Source organism: Delphinapterus leucas, chromosome 5 (genome assembly GCF_059928025.1).
Source record: "Delphinapterus leucas isolate spDelLeu-1000000601 "Yukka" chromosome 5, BTC_Dleu_Yukka2, whole genome shotgun sequence".
NCBI classification, from domain to species: domain Eukaryota; kingdom Metazoa; phylum Chordata; class Mammalia; order Artiodactyla; family Monodontidae; genus Delphinapterus; species Delphinapterus leucas.
In genome coordinates, this window is record NC_143133.1 from 134,585,500 (window position 1) to 134,606,585 (window position 21,086).

At 39.8% G+C, this 21,086-nt stretch overlaps 1 protein-coding gene across 1 annotated transcript in view; it reads right to left on the minus strand.

Moving 5' to 3' along the window:
• The window catches only part of RXFP1 (relaxin family peptide receptor 1), a 96,433-nt gene that overhangs the window by 20,037 nt on the left and 55,310 nt on the right, over positions 1–21,086 (minus strand). The window contains exons 4-10 of the mRNA XM_022582231.3: positions 19,461–19,566; positions 18,696–18,767; positions 15,356–15,427; positions 10,349–10,420; positions 10,188–10,259; positions 9,535–9,609; positions 851–922 (exon numbers count right to left, since the gene is read on the minus strand). Of these exons, the coding sequence (XP_022437939.1) occupies positions 851–922; positions 9,535–9,609; positions 10,188–10,259; positions 10,349–10,420; positions 15,356–15,427; positions 18,696–18,767; positions 19,461–19,566 (541 nt within the window). The remainder of the gene's footprint in view (positions 1–850; positions 923–9,534; positions 9,610–10,187; positions 10,260–10,348; positions 10,421–15,355; positions 15,428–18,695; positions 18,768–19,460; positions 19,567–21,086) is intronic.

Sequence of the window (21,086 nt, forward strand, 5' to 3'; positions counted from 1 at the left end):
TGATGATTTTCAAACTTTTCACATGGTAACCGACAGTAGAAAAATGCATTTTGCATTGGGACATAATATACACCCACACAACCCAAGATTCATGGAACAATACATTTAATCATCTGAATTGTACTCTGATGTTTTTATTCAATTCAATTCTATTCTTTTTCATTTAAAAAATGTGGCTCGGGACATACTACATTGCTTTCATCACCTGCTTGTGAGTTTCAACCCACAATTTGAAAAATACTCTTCTGGAGGAATAAACTGCAAATGAGGCAGTTATACTTTTATACTGAAGGAAGCCCCAGTATCCCTCACTGTTATGGAAGAGGCACCCTGAATTTAAAGTAAGCCAGAGAGGAGTATAAGGAGAAATTATACTCGATAACATTCTAAGGTTTATCCTGGTGTCCGCAGTTACATCCTCAGGGGTGTGAACATTCTACAGTTTCTAAAAGTTATAATTAATTTCCCCCACGGTCTTTGCAGTAATAATTTTTATAGATTAGGACTTTAATTTGGTGTTTCTGAAACTGAGATCCAAGGGCAGATTCTAGGTGGTTTATGAGAAATGTTTTTTCCCTTAAATTGGGTCTTACTTGTAAGGTTGAGAAAAGCAGGTCTCATGTAAGATAGTACCATTGTGATGACCCACGTATGTTGTGAATCTGTGGTTATGCCTGGTTTGAACTTCAGTAATTTTGCCAATGTGCTTCCTTTTCAAAAAACTTCAAGTTGAGAGGGAACATTTGCTGTAATTACTATGCATGTTTATGCTAGATTCTGTTCGCATAAATGATTCATTTTATTTGTAAAGAGATAAAACGATACTTCAAAAGGACAAAACATTACTTACAAAACAGTTAAATTACTGCAGGAAATAAAAGTCAAATTCCTTAAATTATGGATATGGTTGCCTTCAAAGTCCCTGAAATATAAAAATAAAAAATGATAAAGCTAAATTTTAATCACACACAAAAGTCAGTTAAGAATGATTTGTTTTCTAGTAAAATATCCTTTTCCCACGTACTGCTGATTTCATAGGGATTCTCACATAATGTAAGTGTAGCCACTTACATAATAGCCAAAATGATATATTTATATGTAATGTTTCTTTTTTTCTGTGTTAGTAGTAAAAATGTTTTGAGCTGAGTAGGTATGAGGTGTTCATATGGGTACATATGTATCCTAAGGAATGTGAAGAGAATGAAAAAAGGCACATGGAAAGTTTTTGTTGTGGTAACTACCAGCTATATAAACAGAAAGCACGTAGTGATCTGCATTGAACACCCGTCCAGAGGTACCACTGGCATTTCTCTGAGTGGCGTGACTCTATCTGCTACAGCCCGCAGAAGATTCTACCATTGCTGAGAAGAGGCTACCGCAAAACAGTGTTTAACCTCTACCTCCCTTGCCTAGACACTCGCAGAAAAGATTCTCCATAGCCTTTTACCCCTGAGAACACGCTTTCTTGCTTCATTATATGGCCACACGGGCCAGTGCAGAGGGAGACCCACAGCTGCCCTTGGCTCTCCACTCCCGACTCAGGGCGCTGCTTGCAGACCTGACTTGAGCTCCCTTGCTGTTTAATTGTCTCTGCTTCCTGGTTTTCATGAAAGCGTTCTTCTATTGCCTGTCTTTTATCTTGTCGTAGGGTTTATGGCGGAAGTTCATAGAACAGAGTTAGCCGAGCTCAGGGATACACTTTCAGAAGAAGATGCTGGCTCTTAGATCTACTCGTTTTACCCCAGCACTTAGCTTACCAGTCACCATACCACGTAAAGCCATTCAGGAACAATTGCCACTAAAATATCTGAGCTGAAGTCTGACACAGCTACTAAAATCTATGCGGGAAACACGAGTGACATTAATGGACACGCCTGTTTTTTCTGCTGGAGAGGCTGTATCTGGGAAACACGAGTGACATTAGTGGACATGCCTATTTTTTCTGCGGGAGAGGCTGTATCTGGGACAGTCAATTTTATTGTGGCACTGCAATAAAAATAGATGCTGACAAATCAAAGTCCATCTGGAAGATCTGGAAGGCCAGCATGTAAGCGTTCTAGAAATCAAGTCCATGGACTAAAAGGGTGTATTTACCACAGAGACGAGCAAAGAAGAGAGATATATTTGAAGTCAGGCATAGGGCTTTTCTCTGTTGCATCAGACTGCAAAATCAGATTTACTCGTTGAAGGACACAAAACATTTCAAATTTAAGCTCACAATCCATGGTGTCCAGAGAATAAGCTTCTTCTTACTATAGTGATCTAAGAAGGGCATATACTATAACAAGGTTTTTGTAGACAGGATTTCTGTACATATGGAATGTTGTGTTAAAATCTTAAATCTTGATTCTAGATCACCCTTGTAAAGAAAAACCTCTATTATTCTATTAAACTGGAAATAAAGCACTTGTACTATCTTTTTTTGATCATTAGGCTTGGCCAAGGCTTTTGGCCTTCCATAACGAAGGTTATGATTGACACAGACTGTTCTATTTCCTTTTCCTATTTTGTTGTTGTTACCAGGAATCTACCACCAGGGGGTGACCTTCTCCTAAGCCTCACAACATTTCTTGATGTTAGTTTCTTGTTAGTTACACCTGTAACTTTTTTTTTTCTATTAAGGTAGCAAAAATATTTACGTTAATATTAATTTACTATTTGTAAAAGTAAGAGGCATAAACTAGGGACTTTTGATTAAATTGTTAAATTCAATGTTGAGTTTATTTTAATCTTTATTTGTGAATTTGCTGTGGCTTTCTTCCTAAAATTAGAGGTTTTAGTTCTTGATATGCAGGGGTATGGCATACAAATCTGTTCCTTGTGCCTGGGCTCCAAGTTCTAATGGACCTGAGGGGGTGTTTTGCTTACTTAATGCCTGGATCACTTTTCCAACTTAATGATCCTCTGAATCTAACCACTTTATGTTTCCCTCTATACATGGCAGAACTGGCTGAAAATGAAAATTTGGTTCTTGGATCTGAAGAACAATAACAGAAAATAAAAACACCAAGAATCTTGCCCTCTCAATTCCCTCTCTCATCCCCTAGGGGCTTTTTGTAAACACGCAAATCTCCTCTCCCTCTACTTCCTCCCGTACTTTTCTGGCTCCTATCTCACAGAGAAAATTGAGGTGATGAAGGAGGGGAAAGCCTTCGCCTTTCTGCCCGACATCCGTGATTTACCTGTATGTGCACCTGGTCTCCTACCCAGGATGCGATGACCTCCTTCTGCTTTAGGCTAATCCCGCGTTTTCTGAGTTTTGTTTGTGAACGTGTATGTCCTAAATTACATGGTCAATTCTGGTGAATGTTTTTTGGGCGTTCTTCACTTTCAGTTTATATCTATTAAGATTAAGCACAGGTACATAGAACAGAGACCCAACTATAACAGCATAACTACACAAGGATTTAAAAAAAAGAATCTAGGGTTAGGTAGTCCAAGGCTAGTCTGGTAATTTTACTAAGTTGTTAGAAACCTAAGGTCTTTCATATTCACTGTCCACAGGTCCTTGTCTTTGTGTTCCAAGATGTTGCTAAAGCTTGAGCCATCATATCTGTCTTTTCTGGATAAGGAAAGAAAGGGAGGTTCTGCCTGTTTCTCTTTAAGGAGGTTGCCCAGAAGTTCCACACTATACGTCTTCCTCCTCATTAGTTAGGACTCGGCCACGTGGCTCTGTCTAGACGTGGGGAAGTCTGGGAATATAGTATTTTAGCTGGGCACTTTGCCGCCCCAAATAAATCTGTTCTGTTATCGAGAAGGGACTTTGCACTTTGATATGTGCCAGTTAGAGTTAACTCGTTAACTATGTTATTTAGTTCTCCATATCCTTTTTTTGGTTTTCCTTGATCTTTCACGGACTGAAAGAGGTGGATTATTATTTCTTACCGCTTATGTATGTCTATTTTTCTTTTGTTTTGGTTGTTATATGAATCTATTTGGTGCATATATATACTCCTAATATAATATCTTGTATTGGAAATTGCACACTATAGCATTTAAATGTCCTTCTTTGTACTGCTTAATGCAAATTGGCCAAACTTCTACCTACTTAGATAAAAAATGATGCCTACTTTCTTTGGTTTGCATTTACATGGCATACTTTTGAGAAGTCTTTTATTTTTAATCTTTCTTAATCACTTAGTTACAGCTGGACTTTTTTGTACATAGTACTGAGTTAGGTTTTGCTCCGTGATCCAACTTGAACATCTGTTTTTCTTTTTAGTAGGTAATTTTAGCCCACTTATGTTTATCGATCTGACGGATGTATCTTACCTTAGTCTGCTATTTAAAAATATTATTATATGGTTTTATAGATTAAAAAATCTTTCAACAAATGGCTTAAAACTTTTATTTATTCTAACATTGAAAAAGGCTTGCATATTCTATTGGTAACCTTTATAACTACAACTTTACCCAATACACCGCATCTTCTCTTTCTTAGAGAATAACAATAACACTTATCAATTTCCTATTATAAGAAATGATGGAATTAGTATGTGTTGTCTTCCTGACTTTTCTTTCATCTCTCTCTCTCACCATAGGATTTTTATCAATATACTATTTATTAATATTCACCTTAGGAATATCAAATATCCACATATTGGTAGATTTCTTAGTTTTAAATGACATCTCTTGACGCCAGGCTATTTTTCTTTATAGTTTTATGGTTTCACTTTATTCCTTTGAAACTGCTTACTCAGTTAAGATTATTGTGGCTCTTGCCATATTGAGCCCTGTATCATTCTGTGATATTTCTCTTTATCCCCGGTGATAGTCTTTGTTCAGAAGGCTATTTTTTTTCCAATGCTAACACAGCCCCTCCATCTTTTTAAAAAAATTAGTGCTGCATTTCTTATCTTTGTTTTACAGCTTGAATATCTCTGTTTTCTCTGGTTGTCTCAAGCTTTTTTCTTTGCTTTTCTTTATCTTTGGTTTTCAGCAGTTTGACTATGATTTGTCCAGTTTTTTTTTTTTTTTCTTTTCTACTTCTGCTTGTTTTCTTTTCTGAGGTTCTTAGTTTTTTTTGGTTTTTTGTATTACATCATTTTAGAAAATTCTTGGTCATTATCTCTTCAGATATTTCTTTGAAAAATGAGCAGGACCCTATGTCCCCCACCTCTTGTTTGTAGAAAAGCTTTAGCCTCCTAGGCCATCCCTGAGTTCCAAAGAGGAGATTTAATCAGAGAAGTGAGAAAATGGTTAAACAAAGGAAAATAGTCAAGCAAGACAAAATACTAATAGTTTAGCCATAAAACAAATTCAAGGTCCTTTAATTCCTCCTCAAGGGCAATAGATAATACCCTGAGCCATATCCTTGAGTTGTTTTGCAGACACTAAAACCGTCACCAGGTGGAGAAAGTTAACGGCATGCTGATCACCAGCACATAGACCCCAGGCTGATTGGAACCAGAAGGTTGATGATTGAGATTCCTGTAATATCACCCTGTTACCTCACCACCAACCAATTAGAGAATTGTGCATGAGCTGATCACACACCTTGCAGTCCTCTCCATCACCCTGCCTTTAAAAACCCTTCCCTGAAAACCATCAGGGAATTTGGGTCTTTTGAGCACGAGCTGCCCATTCTCCTTGCTTGGTACCTGCAATAAATGCTGTACTTTTCTTCACCACAATCTGGTGCCAGTAGATTGGCTTTGCTGTGTGTCTGGTGAGCAGACTCAAGATTTTTAGTAGCATCTTCTGTCCTGTTGTCCTTCTCTTCTTTTGCTGTGACAACTTTAATGCATTTTGAGACACTTTTATATTATCCTGTAACTTTTGGATTCTCTGTTCTATCTTTGTTTTACGCTCCGTTCTCATTTTGATTCAAATGAAAGCTTTCTATTGACCTATCTTCAAGGTCATTGATTCTTTTGTTAGCTGTGTTCAGCCTGTTGAAGTAATTCTCTGATTCTTTTTAAAGCTTCCATCTCTTTGCAGACATTTTCCATGTGTGCATGTTTTGCCCACCTTTCCCACTATATCATTTAACTGATTAATCATAAGTATTTTAATTTCCTTGTTTGGTAGTTGTAACATCTGAGTTATCTCTGGGCCTAGTTCTGTTGATTGCTTTATAATTTGACAAGGATTGTTTCTCGTGCTCTTTCTGGGATGGGGCTTTCTCAGCATAGTTGTCCCACATGCCCCAGAAGCCCCAACCCACTTGGCAACAGTGCAGGATCCTGGGCTGGAGAGGTTTATTTGCCCCTATTGCTGGAGTAGAGAGCTTTGGCTGCTATCGCTCCTTTGGAAGCAGTGGATCTATGCACAGTCCCGGGCTGCAGGAAGATTTTCTGTCCCTCTCCCCATGGTGTAAAGCTTTTCCTTCCTAAGAGGGAAGAGTCTAGGGGAGAAGGTGGGGTTTGTGCTGGCATGCCACCAAAGAAGACTCTGTCTGGTTTCCTTAATTACTCCCAGCTTTTTCCATGAGTGGGTGGAGGCCAGAGAAAAAGAGCCGGTTAGGAATAGCTGACTCCCTTGAGTGTGGGGTTCCCAGTATTCCAAAGGGTTACACTAGCCCACACTTAACCTTTACAGGTTTATTAAAATTTTAGCAGTTTTCTTTGTACCTGCTCTATGAGGGTCAACGCTTCACCTTGTGCTCTGCCAAAGGTGAAATACTGTATACGTCCCGTCTCTCTTGGTCACTCCTTAGAATTCAGTTTCCCTGCTTGCCTTATGACTGACAGGCTGGAGAAAATTAAGACTGTGTAGATTGTAAAGTCCTTCCTCATTGGTAGAGTGGGAGCAATATTGTCTTGAGGCTGCCTACAGCTTCAGCACAGCATTGTTGGAATGGAATTGTCATATATAATATGTATCCTTCCGTGACTTTTTCTTTATACTTCATATTACGATCTTGAAATTGTGCCGTGTCGATTGAAGCAGGGCAGGTGCATTCATCTTTATTGCACATGTGTGTGTATCCCATCTTATTTGTCCATCCTTTCCACGGCTTCCAGGACCTTGCTCCGTAATGCATCCTCACTGTTTTCCATGTTTACAAATTCTTTACATTAGCTTCTTCTGCCTATATATAAACTTGCTTTGTCTCATCCCTGGATAAAAGTTTACTTTACCCTCTTGCTCTTTAGCTCATCTTTGGCTATTGCCCCATCTGTTCATATGCTTATTTATTAGTTATATTCCTTCCTTTTTGAATTTCACATCTTTTAGTGTGGTGTTTATAGTCTTTTTTTATTGCTTTGAAAGAACTATATTAAAGGTTTTAATCTGTTGTCTGTTGTATATCTTGTGAATATATTCTCCTGGGCTGTCATATCTCTTTTTGTTTTATTTCTATTTTTCTACTTAACCATAGTTAAACAAACGTTTGCCGACACATCCAACAGATTTTCTAGTTTATACTTTGCTAAATGAAAGTTCATGAACAAGGTAAAGATATTGTAATTAATTAAAAAAATGAATACTTATAAAGCAAAAATTATTACTAGCATTAAAATTGGGACAACATTCACTCTCAGGGATGCATGTGGAGTGAGTTGTTTTGGATAGCTAAAATTTAAAGATTATAATTTTAGTAACAAAAATTTAAAAAGTCCACGTCTTTAGTTATAAATCCTAATCATTTTTTATTTTTATCTGAAATATACATTTGGCTACCTTTTTTTTTTTTTTTTGCGGTACGCGGGCCTCTCACTGTTGTGGCTTCTCCCATTGCAGAGCACAAGCTCCAGACGCACAGGCTCAGCGAGCCCGCTCCGCGGCACGTGGGATCCTCGCGGACCAGGTCACGAACCCGTGTCCCCTGCCTCGGCAGGCGGACTCTCAACCACTGCGCCACCAGGGAAGCCCTTGGCTACCTTTTTAAAAGCAAAGGAAAGATTTCTTTTTGTGTGGGCATAAAATCTCCCACATTTGCTTCTGGTCTGAATGCATGAATTTTTAATTTACTCATATAAATATTAATCAGTTTTACTTCATTACTAAGTTTGGATCACTGAGCATGTAATTACCATTAGTGAATTCTTTTGAGCCCAAATTTAATCACCACAAAGAATATTGCACTTAATTTCCCCTTTCCTTGATGACTTAGTTCGTCATTACTGAGGGTACTATACTGTCATATCAAGATGCCCTCTGGACTTACTAATGATTTGGGGGATGTTTCTCTTCCCCTAGACGGTTCCAAACTAGTGTGTTTTGACCAAACTTTTGGGAATTCCCTACAAATAAAAGACAGAGGGGATTTTCATATACAGAGTATATGCAGGTTATTGACTGATCATTTAAAGAAATATTTTGGATTTATTTCTTCATTTTTGCCTGTATTTTAAATAGACACATTTACTGGGTAATTGAGTTCTGCATAGGTAGAGTGATGCTAATTACCACAGACAAAACTACTGTGTGAAAAACTCTGTGGAACACATTCTGTTATGATGAGACTTCAAAAATAAAGCTTAAGTACCATAGTCTTATTACACAGAATTTAGCAATGAAACTAAAAGTGGCTTAGTCTTTCTGTACCAAATGAACAGGTGAACAGATTGACAGGGGGGAAGGGGTGATGTTACATAGATATCATAACAGCCCTTCTGTCTTCCTTCTTCCTGCCTCCAAAGTATGTCTTGTGCTTTGGAGATGTTTTATTTTGGTAAGAGTTTAGAGGAGTTAGTTTAGATAATAGGGATGTTTAATAAGAAAATCATGCTAAAAATATTAACAACTACCATTTGAAAAAACCTGACATCTGAAGTGAACTAGGCAAAACCAGAAAAGTTAGTTGTCTTCTGTAAGAAGAGATAGAGAGAACCCTCCTACACTGCTGGTGGGAATGTAAATTGGTGCGGTCACTATGGAGAATAGTAGGGAGGTTCCTTAAAAAACTAAAAATAGAGCTACCATATGATCCAGGAATCCCACTCCTGGGCATATATCTGGAGAAAACTCTAATTTGAAAATATACATGCACCCCTTATGTTCATAGCAGCACTATTTACAATAGTCAAGACATGGAAGCCACCTAAATATCCATCAACAGAGGAATGAATAAAGAAGATGTGGTACATGTATACAGTGGAATATTACTCAGCCATAAAAAGAATGAAATAACGCCAGTTGCAGCAACATGGGTGAAGCTGGAGACTATCGCACTAAATGAAGTAAGTCAGAAAGCAACAAATACCATATGATATCACTTATATGTGGAATCTACAAAAATGATACCAATGAACTTATTTACAAAACAGAAAGAGACTCACAGACATAGAAAACAAACTATGGTTACCAAAGGGGAAAGGGGGGGGAGGGATAAATTAAGAGTTTGGGATTGACATATACACACTACTGTATATGAAATAGATAACTAATAAGGACCTACTGTATAGCACAGAGAACTCTACTCAGTACTCTGTCATGACCTATATGGGAAAAGAATCTAAAAAAGAGTGGATATATGTATATGTATAAGTGAATCACTTTGTTGTACACCTGAAACTAACACAACAGTGTAAGTCAACTACTATATTTCAATAAACATTTTTAAAGAGAGGAGATACAGCAACTTACAGCCAGTGCAGCCTGGGCATGTGCTGACAAAGAGGTTTGTCAGGCAGGCGGGTAAGGATGTTATTCATCAGTGCTCTGAAAAAGAGAAACACAAAGGAGTCTGAGTTTTCTGTCTCTTTTCTCAACTGAAGTCAAAACGTGGTTTTATCATTATTCTTATGAAGTCGTGAACATCTACTAAGTTCGTTGTCTTCTCACTCAAATTTCTCTCTGTAAGTCTTGATATATTTAAGTGCTTGTTAGTAATAAAATTAGACAAACGGTAGCCATCATATGGAGGAAGCAGTAACATTAGCAACTGAAGAAAAGTCCTGTGCCCTTCAGTAGTGGGTACTGAAAAGGAGGTGATTTTAAACAAACGTACTTTTCTTTACCAAGATTAATATAGGATAGTACTGGTGTGCTTAAGAATATTTCAATAAAGCATGGCAGTGGGGCTGTGTTCAGTTTTGATGGGCTGACATTCTAGAAGATGGAAGATCTTATAAAACTGTTACAACTACAAAACAGCCTCATAGGAAATGACTAGGAGATGGTTTTTAGTTGAAAATTCCATTTTAGGGTTTTAATTCCAAATGTCATGTTGTTAAACCCAATTTTTATTCATGCCTTTTCCTTCAGTTGAAATATTTGCATAAATTTTTAGTACTTACAGGAGAATAAGAGAATTCAGTCCATAAAATGTTAGTGGGGAAATTCGACTGAGATGATTCTCTTCAATTATCCTGCCAGCCAGAAGAAAAAAATGGGTTCATTTACATATTTTTCGAACATAAAGGCTAGTACTATAAAATGCCACATAAATTAAACATACAGCCACTCTAGTCTGTGGAGATCTTCAAAAACACCCGGCTTCAGGAAGGTTATTCTGTTATGACTGAGATACCTGAAAAAAGAGAAATAACTACAGTAAATTTGATACCTTCTTGATATCTTATAACAAGGAAAGGAAGAACAATAATTGTCCATCTTAAATTTTCTTATATGTTGTTCTCATCAGGCCATTTCCCTGTCCTCGGAGCCCTGAAAGTTCTCTATCACTTACCTTTTCACGTCTAGTTTTTCATTTCCCAATAATCAACCCACCAGCAGCCAATCCCTCACTCCCTCTGTCTATTCATTTATTCATCAAATTGTTTTGAGCCCCTATGCTACGGCATTGTGCTAGGTGTGGAATCGCTTTCTCCGAGGGGCTTTGCATCTAGTAGAAGATAGCATGTGAGCAGGTAGTTATTGCAGCAGCAGAGGGAAAAGAACAAGAGCATACAGGTCCTCTGACTTTTCAGCAGAGCAGGTGTCGGCCGCTGCTGGGACTGGGGAAGCAGAGCTTGGAGGGGAGAGGGGACAGGGAGTGTTAAAGAAAGAGGCCTCTATTCCTGCCCTGCAAATAGGTTCATCTGTGCCATTTTTCTAGATGCCACATATATGCGTTAATATACGATATTTGTTTTTCTCTTTCTGCCTTACTTCACTCTGTATGACAGTCTCTAGGTCCATCCACCTCACTACAGACAACTCAGTTTTGTTCCTTTTTATGGCTGAGTAATACTCCATTGTATATATGTGCCACATCTTATCTTATTTGCAAAGCATAGAGACATGGACGTAGAGAATAAACGTATGGACACCAAGGGGGAAAGGAGGGCGTGGGATGAACTGGGAGATTGGGATTGACATATATACATTATACTGTGTATAAAATAGATAACTAATGAGAACCTACTGTAGAGCACAGGGAACTCTACTCAATGCTCTGTGGTGACCTAAATGGGAAGGAAATCCAAAAGAGAGGGGCTATATGTATATGTACAGCTGATTCACTACGCTGTACAGCAGAAACTAAGACAACATTGTAAAGCAACTATACGCCAATGAAAATTAATTACAAAAAAAGAAAAGAAAAAGAAAGGCTCTTCTCAACTGAGCCTTGGATGAGGTGTATCATTCACAAAGCAAAGCATGGCTGGGAGTGATTCCAGGCAGAGGAAATGGCTTATGCAAAGGTGAGAGGTGCGACGGTGACAAGGTGAGGGGTCACGGTAAAGAGGCTGTGAGGGGATGCAGGAGATGCCCCTGGAGGCAGGTACGGACCTGCTCTGGAGAAAAGACACTGAATGCCTTGCTGGAGAGTCAGACCCATTGTACTTTGACCCGACTTTACTTCTCACTCTTATGCAGAGTGAACCAACTCTTCCTTCTGTTGTGCTGATCTCTTATGTGTTTATTTCTTTGTTTTCTTCCAAAAGCAAACACCAGCTTTTAACAACTTTCAAAATCACCTCTCTTCTTTTACAGAGGCCTTATTTATTTTTTTAAAAAATTTATTTATTTTTGGCTGCGCTGGGTCTTCGTTGCTGCGCGCAGGCTTTCTCTAGTTGCAGTGAGCGGGGGCTACTCTTCGTTGCGGTGCGCGGGCTTCTCATTGTGGTGGCTTCTCTTGTTGAGGAGCATGGGCTCTAGGCACGCGGGCTTCAGTAGTTGTGGCTGGTGGGCTCAGTAGTTGTGGCACACGTGCTTAGTTGCTCTGTGGCACGTGGGATCTTCCTGGAGCAGGGCTCGAACCCGTGTCTCCTGAATTGGCTGGCAGATTCTTAACTACTGCGCCACCAGGAAAGCCCCGGTCTTAGAGTCTTTATGTGGCCTTTTCTCTTTTTTTTCTGAAGAAAACTTTTGGACACACACACAACCACACACAGCCCAACAGAAGCTGGTAAAGCAAGGGAAATATTTGGAAAACTCTAATTCCACTTAACTTTGTCCTTTTGGTTTGGTAAAGTGGAGGTGAGACTCTCAAAATACCTAAGGTTGCCAATGGTAGCAAAAGCACTGGACTCGAATGTGTGCAATATACCTTTCCTTCCATTTTGTCTTAAAATGGCAGAGAAATTGTCTTGCGTGTTTATTTTTCTCTCAGTTTCTCTAATGCAGCAACTCACTGCTCTGAGTCTGCTGTCAGACAGTTGGGTTCCTGGCTTCGCTACTTGCTAATAGTGTGACCTGAAACAAACAGCGACTTCAGAAATCCTCAGTTTCCCCAACTCTAAAATGGAAATAACACCAGTACCTAGTTCACTGGGCTGTTGAACATTTGAGCCAGGCATGTCAGGAACACTTGGTGCATATTAGTAGAATGAGGTCTCTGTTCAACCTCCCACTTCAACTTCTTTCCTGTTCTTTTTCCTCATTGCCTATGATTCTCATGTGAGTATTTGTTCAAATTCCTCTTCCCCTGATACACAGACCACACTGATTTCTCTTTTTGCTACTCCGACAGATCTTAGAGCTGACATCCTGTAAAATCTGTCCTTCCAGGAATCTCCCGTTCTCCATCAGATTTGACTTTTCTTGGGGGTAGCAAAGAATAAGTCCCCATACTAGAGCCACTTCCTTCCCTTGCAAGCCTGGAGCCCCAGTTGGGCACAGGAAGATGTTAAGAATCTCTTCAACACTTGCCCTGAACACCTCAGGGGTTCCCTTAAGAGCCACTAGAAATCCTCTAGAAAGGTACTTGATCCACCCCCCATGCCCTGTGCTGTCTGATTTGCCCCGTCGTCTTCATTTTTCAGAGTCATCCTTCACTGCTCTGGACCCAAAATAATCACTCCTTTTAGGGAATCATCTTAGCAGTTGTGGTCTGAACAACATAGGTTTAAGTCTTAGTTAAGTAAACACCCTTGCCATTCTCCAGCTGCTGTGTGTATGTTGGCATTGTTTCCCCACCGTAGACTGTAAGCTTCCAGAGAGCGAGTGGGTGCCTCTCCCCGGTGGAAGCACAGGGTTCTACCTGCAATACTGGGTCATAAGGAGCTAGAAGGTAGCAGGTCTGACTTCTCTTTCTATGCCCCCCACGGTGTCTCGCTGAAGACCTTGCACACTGTGAGGGGTAATGAGTGTCTACGGATGAATGAAGAGCAGTATCTGATGTTTACCCATGAAAGACCAGAACCGTGTGACACTTTAACAGCCAGACAATATTCTCGTGCCAGGAAAAAACCAAGGCGCAGATGGAAGACACTTAAGTTTACTCTCCAGTCTGTACCGTCTTTCAAGAGCCTCCTGCACATCCATTGAACGTTAAACCAAGCAGAGCTGTTCAGCAAGTTTTGAACAGATTTGTGAGAGGCTGTAGAGAAAGGTAGGCAGAAGCATGATGCGGACGACTCCAGTATTGACTTCGAGTAATTTGCCAAGACACGAAAGAGCAGGGAAGGGATAGACACAGCCACAGCGGTTACCGTTAAGACTTTGGGTCTCCGGTGACCTTCTCTGCTAGTAAATGATTAGGTGGCCTTCTTGACTCAACCCCAAACTCTGATACAGCCAGTGAGGAATCTGACCGGAAAGAGTTTCTTGGGTTAAGGAATAAAAACTGGGGTAGGATAGAAGGCAAGGGGCCAGAAAGAAATACAGGGAGTTGTTTATTAATGTGATTTTTTGGGTTATATTTCCATTCAGTAACTTCTAGGTGGTAAGTTTCAGCTGCCTGGTAAAATGCAGCTGAAATGGAATGGAACTTTGAGAAAGATTGTTTTATAAAGCTTAGCTCTTAACCACAATGAGATGCTACTTCACACCCATAAGGATGGCTGTTACTAAAAACAACACAACACAAAACAACAACAAAATCCCAGGAGGTAAAATGGTGCAGTTGCTCTGGAAAACAGTATGGTGGGTCCTCAGAAAATCAAACGTAGACCTGCCATATGACCCAGCAATTCCACTTCTGGGCGTACACCCAAAAGAATGGAATGCAAAGACTCAAATATTTGTACACCAACGTTCATAGCAGCATTATTCACAATAGCCGAAAGGTGGAAACGACCTAAATGTCCATCCATCAAGGAATGAATATAGAAAATGTGGTACTTTATATATATATATATATATACACACACAATGGACTATTATTCAGTCTTAAAAAGGAGGGAAATTCTAATATATGTTACAACATGCCTGAAACTTGAAGGCATTATGCTAAGTTTAAGACGTGATGAAAAAGGCCTGACACTAAAGGGAAAGTATTACCTGATTCCACTTCTGTGAGGTCCCCTAGAGTAGTCAGATTCTTAGAGACAGAAAGTACCATGGTGGGTGCCAGGGCCTGGGAGGGGCCGTGGGGAGTTAGTGTTTAGTGGGTGTGGAGTCTTAGTTGGGAAGGTGAACAGCTCTGGAGATGGATAGTTGTACAACAGTGTGAATGTACTGAACGCCACTGAACGAAACCCTTAAAGAGGATTAAAATGGCACATTTGTTATATATGTTTTACCATAATTTTTTAAAAAAGCTTTGTTCTTTTAAACTTATCGTGCTTTATGTATTTGTAAAAGCAGAATTAGTGGGAAAAGAGTAACTGGAGAAGTCTTTGGGTTTTTTCCTTCATAAATTTTAACCATCACCAGGCTTTCTCATGGTGATAAAGTTCATTCAATCCTCATTCCCGTCACCACGGCTTATGTATATTGAGCTCCTACTACGTGCCCGGTACAGTGTGCCCAATTCTTCCCACGGATTTTCTCATTCGTTCCTTACAACAATCCTGAGGCAGGTACTGTTGTAGTTTGCATTTTACGGTAGAGGGAGCTGATGCTTAGAAAGGAAATTAAGTTCTCAAGTTCACACACCCAGTGAGTGGTGAGGGAGGACTGGGACTGCAGCCTGTGTGACTCAGGGTCCCATGCCCTTGGCCCCAGTGCTGTGCTGCACCGTCCACTGTCTGCATGTCCCGTGGGCACTGTCGTGGGCGGGAGGGCCGTGTTGGGTGGGATGGGTCGGGCTGGCAGGCCACCATGGAAGGGCAGACTAATTGGCGCTGGTACTTACAGTTTAGTAAGACTGTAGAGTCCTCGGAAAGCATAGACAGATACGGATCTAATCTTATTGTTTTGCAGGCACCTGTGAAAATGATTATTAAAAGGAAAACGTAAGGAAATGGAGTTTCAGTTTTGCAAGATGAAAAGAGTTCTGCGGATGGCTGATGGTGATAGCCCTGCAAAGATGCGGGTGTATGTAAGGCCTCTGAATGTACACTAAATGGTCAAGCCAGTACATTCTATGTTGTGTGTATTTTACCACAATATCTTGTGATAACCTATAATAGAAGAGAATGTCAAAAAATAATACATATATTTGTACGTATATGTATAACTGAATCACTGTGCTGTACACCTGAAATGAACACAACATTGTAAATCAACTATATTTCAATAAAAATTAAAAAAAAATGAAAGAGGAAATGTCAAAAAATTCTTAAAAATTGAAAAAGGTAAACATAACAAAATAATTTAGCGGAGCTGGGTATCATGTCATTTTGTTTCTTGATTAAGTTCACATATGATTAGGCTAGTTTTTATTTGGAACTTCTAGTTATAAAGGTAGGCACATGAGAGCTAAATTTTTTTTTTTTTTTTGCGGTACGCGGGCCCCTCACTGTTGTGGCCTCTCCCGTTGCGGAACACAGGCTCCGGACGCGCAGGCTCAGCGGCCATGGCTCACGGGCCCAGCCACTCAGCGGCGTGTGGGATCTTCCCGGACCGGGGCACGAACCCGTGTCCCCTGCATCGGCAGGCGGACTCTCAACCACTGCGCCACCAGGGAAGCCCGAGAGCTAAAATTAATGTTTGAATTTTTAATGAGTGAAACTTCAGTTTTAGTGTATGGTAATGCACTCACTAATCAAACAAGCCTAGAAGCCTTTTTAACTTTTTAACATTTTCTGCTATAATTCTACAAACTTGACAGTATTCAACACAGTGTTGGCAAAACGACAAGGTTGTGACATCGTTAAGACCCCAAACCGTATTCCATGTAAACCACAAACTGGCCAAGCAAATCAACTTGAATTGTACTAATTTGACACCTAAGTTTCGCTCCAAAAACTGTTTGAGGAAACTTACCAAGAGTATATATGACAAAAGAGAAAAACAGAAATAGAAAGAATCAGGTGGACCGAGAAGATCGACAACATTCCAGAATGTAGAGGGTGGGACAAGTTTCAGGGGAAGCATCTATTAGTATCTTATTTTTAGCCTGGAAGAGTCCCCAAACTTCTGAAACCAGAAGTATAATGTTTACTAAAAGAAAATTTCCAGGAGCAAGAAGTAAAAACAGTAACACTTGGTTTTCATATTAAAAAACGAACAGCAAAAAAGGATCAGGTCTAGAAGAAGACAAATTAGCTTGGAAGGCCAAGGAAGTATGCTGGCTGCGGAGTTCACTGAGGTCCTGCTGGAGGTTGGGCCTGGAGTTAACAGGAGGTCAAAGGAGACAGAACCTGGAGCACAAGCCGTTGCATCCCACACACCCATTTAAGCTCTGCACATCTACGTACACTGGCCCCAGGTTGTGAACAAGGGCAAAAGTAAGGGCTTCAAGTCTTATTTCTTCTGCTGATGCAGGTCACCATTGTTCTTCAGGGTTTGCTGAGTTTATGTATAATTTTCACAGATTTTAGGAGTGATAAGGGATAAACCAGTATGGGCCAACTCTCAGTTAATTAGAAATTTTGACTAAAGGAGAGTCCCTATTTCTCCAGCATGCAAGAAACCTAACTTTGATTGTAAAATGTTAAGTTTGTTATACACCTAACACTCTCACAGAACATGCTGTGGTCCAATCATTTACTAGGCAATGCATCTTTCTCACTAATAAACAGAAAAACTTTGACAAGTATTTATTCATTTATTTCTAAGTACTGTAATTTTCTGTTAAGCAATAGATTATATTGCCTGGAGGCGGAGCCAATTACCAATTAGAACTTTTTTGGTAATTAGGCTATTTTGATCTATTACTTGGAACAAATTGGTTGTTCAAGAATTAATTCAATGTTCACTGTGTAAAATTGCTGAACTATTGAATCCTGATGTTTAGAGTTGAAGCCCGGACTCCTTTTAAACCATGTGGACATAAGGTGGTGCTACAGATCAGAAAAAATCTTCCTACTCCAGAAATCAGAAAATAAAGGAAGTATCCTCTTGAAGTTTGTGTATCAGGTTTAATTTTGAAAAGCTCTTCTCACTTGATTGATAAATGTCTAGAATACAGTTCTGAAAAGTCATTTTTATTAGAATTTAATTTTCTGATGTGAAATACTTTTCTGCAGGTAATCCGAGCTTTGAGAACATTTCATCAAACAAAGTGGATACATTTTTCTTCTGATTCTGCTCTATCTTTATTATCTTAAAGAAAAAGTACAGATCGATGATATTGATATACCAGGGGTCTCTAGTGTAAAAACAAATCCCAAACCAGTGTAGGTGTGAGAATGAAACTGGGAATTCTGAGACGTCTTCTAGATAGTGTGATTCAGACACAGACTCTTTAAACCCAACAGTTTAAGCCTATGACAATATGATTTAGCCACAAAATTGACCTAAATAACAGATAACCATCCCCTGGGCCATTATGGATTCTGTGAGTACATAGGTAATCTTAGACTGAAGAGAAGCTAGCATTTCAGATAAAACTCAACCAATGAGGCAGATGTGAAAACGGAATTAAGTCCCTAAAAAACATGCTTGGAGGTTTCAAACCACAAGGACTTTCTATCTTAGGTAGAGATTGACTTTGCAAACATATGGAAGAAAATTCTTCTCTATCTAATCTTTTTTATTTTTTAACATTTATTTATTTATTTGGCTGTGCCAGGTCTTAGTTGCAGCACTGGGGATCTTTGTTGCCATGTGCAGGATCTGTAGTTGTAGCACGTGGGATCTAGTTCCCTGGCCAGGGATCGAACCTGGGCCCCCTGCATTGGGAGTGTGGGGCCTTACCCACTGGACCACCAGGGAAGTCCCTTCTCTATCTAATCTTGAGGGCAGCTCTGGTAAGGGGTCATTACATCATTCTGTAAGATGGGCATTGAAATGCAGAGAGTAAAACCTCTTGAGTATCTTCACTTGGGAGGAGTGTGGTTGGAGGGTTCATAGCACACGTACTCTGGTTTCTTTGGGGATAGATATCATGAGATTTTTCTAGGATAGCATCTAGAATTACTCAGGAAAAAAAATGTTACCTGGTAGTCTCCAGCTAATGGCTAAATAATTCCCCAAAGAGGGGTTAGACTTAAGCAGTGGTGCAGTGTTTGTCTCTGCAGAAGTGGGAAGAAACAGATATGCCAAAAAATGTTAGTCAATTCAATACTAAGAATTAAAATTTTCCTTACAGCTTCTGAAGATCACGGTACTTCTTAAAGCCATCAGGAGGAAGTTTTCTTATTAAGTTCCACTTGAGTGACCTGAAATAAATGTAAATTTTGGTTCTTACTTAAAGGTTTTTTCTTTACTTTTAACAACATTATGAATAATTATAAACTTTATTTACTTTAACACTAGCTTTCAGGAAACATTTTGCTTCATGATGTCACTCTTGTATTCATAATATCGTTTAAAAAGTTTTAAAGAGATTTTATTTGAGAGGTATTTTTATTTTTATTTTATTTTTTTGCAGTACGCAGGCCTCTCACTGTTGTGGTCTCTCCCGTTGCGGAGCACAGGCTCCGGACGCGCAGGCTCAGCGGCCATGGCTCACGGGCCCAGCCACTCAGCGGCGTGTGGGATCTTCCCGGACCGGGGCACGAACCCGTGTCCCCTGCATCGGCAGGCGGACTCCCAACCACTGCGCCACCAGGGAAGCCCAGCACATACACTTGACTGCATCTTTTGTTTAGATAAAATGTGGCGATACTAAATACTTCATAAGGTTTTTATGAGGGGCTAACTAAATAAGTGAACATATAGAATAATTTAGAGTCAGATCTATCATGTAATAAACGCACATAGATATCAGCAATCATTATAACTGACCAAGGAACAATGATATCATCTTAAGTGACAATGCGTTATTAATAATGACAATACCACCTGGATTATGATACAGTTTTACAGGGGCTGTTCTGGCTGTCAGGATGAAGCCATTCTTTTCTACTTACATTAAAGTCACATTTGAAGAAACTGATGGAACAGCTCGTAAATTGGTCTCATCACAGTCAAGCTCTAAACCTCGGCAAAGACATTGCACGGGCACGGAACCGACCACTGAATAAAGAGGAAGCAGTAAGGAATGCGGATGATGAGGGACCAGGAATAGGAGGGTAATGAAAAGAAAGAAACAAAAAGCTATAAGAGAATCATATACAAAAATGCGTCATGTCTTACATAAGCAATTTGTGCAGAGCTTTAAATTAAGGTTCCAAAGTTTTGCTTTTAACATTAAAATGATGCTAGAACTTGAAGAAAAGGAAACATACATTTACCAGCCCATGCATTTAAAGAAAAAAAAAAAAAGCAGCCTGCCCCTCTCCATTTGTTGCAAAATGAATGAAGTCATCTGCTCTTTCTTATCCTTGGAGAGTAGCTACGTCCCAGGGTGACAGGACAGGGTGTGATGGGCGTTAATGTCCATATTAAAGCTGCTGTTTAAGAATAAAGTATTAATAGTTTTAATGGAAGACGAAGCCCTTTTTAACTAGCAAGAAAGAGAACTCAACTCTGAACTATAGTGCGGGGAGATTTTTTTTTTTTTTTTAATTCAGGAGTTCTTCAAAAGACTTCTTTTGGCTTATGTAGGGATGTAAGGATGCCTACAGCTTCACTTGAGGACGTGAATATTTCTTATGCATAGCCATTCTGTTCTCACTGATGAGAGCTGGAAAGAGAGGGGAAATGGAATGTACGCCTTTGGCTACCTTGTGGGGCTATAGCGGTAGTCTTAAAGATGTGACCTGATATTTCTAAAGTCTGTTAGAGACTTGCAGTGGTGTGTTCATGTAGCTAAGCAACGAAATGGGATTATTATTCAGAGTAAGAGACATCATCTGACTGCTGGCTTGATGGGGAATGGACGATTCCTGGGAGCAATGAGGTGTGATCTTTTCTACGTTTACTTTGAAACTCTGCACTTAGAGCAGAGGTTACAGCCTCGAATATCTACAGGGGCAGGCAAAGCGGGTAGAGACTGCACCCAGCAGTCCCAGTGGGACAGCTTCTCCGAACTGTTGTCCTATATTACAACAGGAACATCTGTGGCCAAGTCAACCAACTTCCTCAAAGAAGCCAGAAAGACAATATTTCATATTATATAATTACCTACTTAAAAATAATAATGCCTAACTTAAAACATTTTAAATCATCATAGGACAAACAAAACTTCTTGTGAGAACTGTCTGTTTGCAGACTTTTAGTCTATAACCTTTACAGTAAAGCTTCTGAAGAGTAGAAAATCATCGTGATGGCAAAGCAGGCACGCTGAGGCAAAGCTGGGGGGTGACAGATGCACACGGGCGGCTCCAGCCTTGGAAATAGTCACGTGTCTCTTTGCTCAGCTATGAGGCCACAGGTGTTTTCCTTCTCCTCCCGAATAACTCTGCAGACTCCCTACAGGATCCTGAGAGCTCACGATCGATCGTAATTTAGGTTTTGTGTGTTTTGTAAACAGAGTCTGTGCCAAGAACTTTAAAACAGGTTTATGGTTGTAAGTGACCATTCTGGCGATGGAGCTCTGGAAACTGATTCTCTCTCTTTATCCTCTGCTAATGTGAGTGTCGTGGGGATGGGAT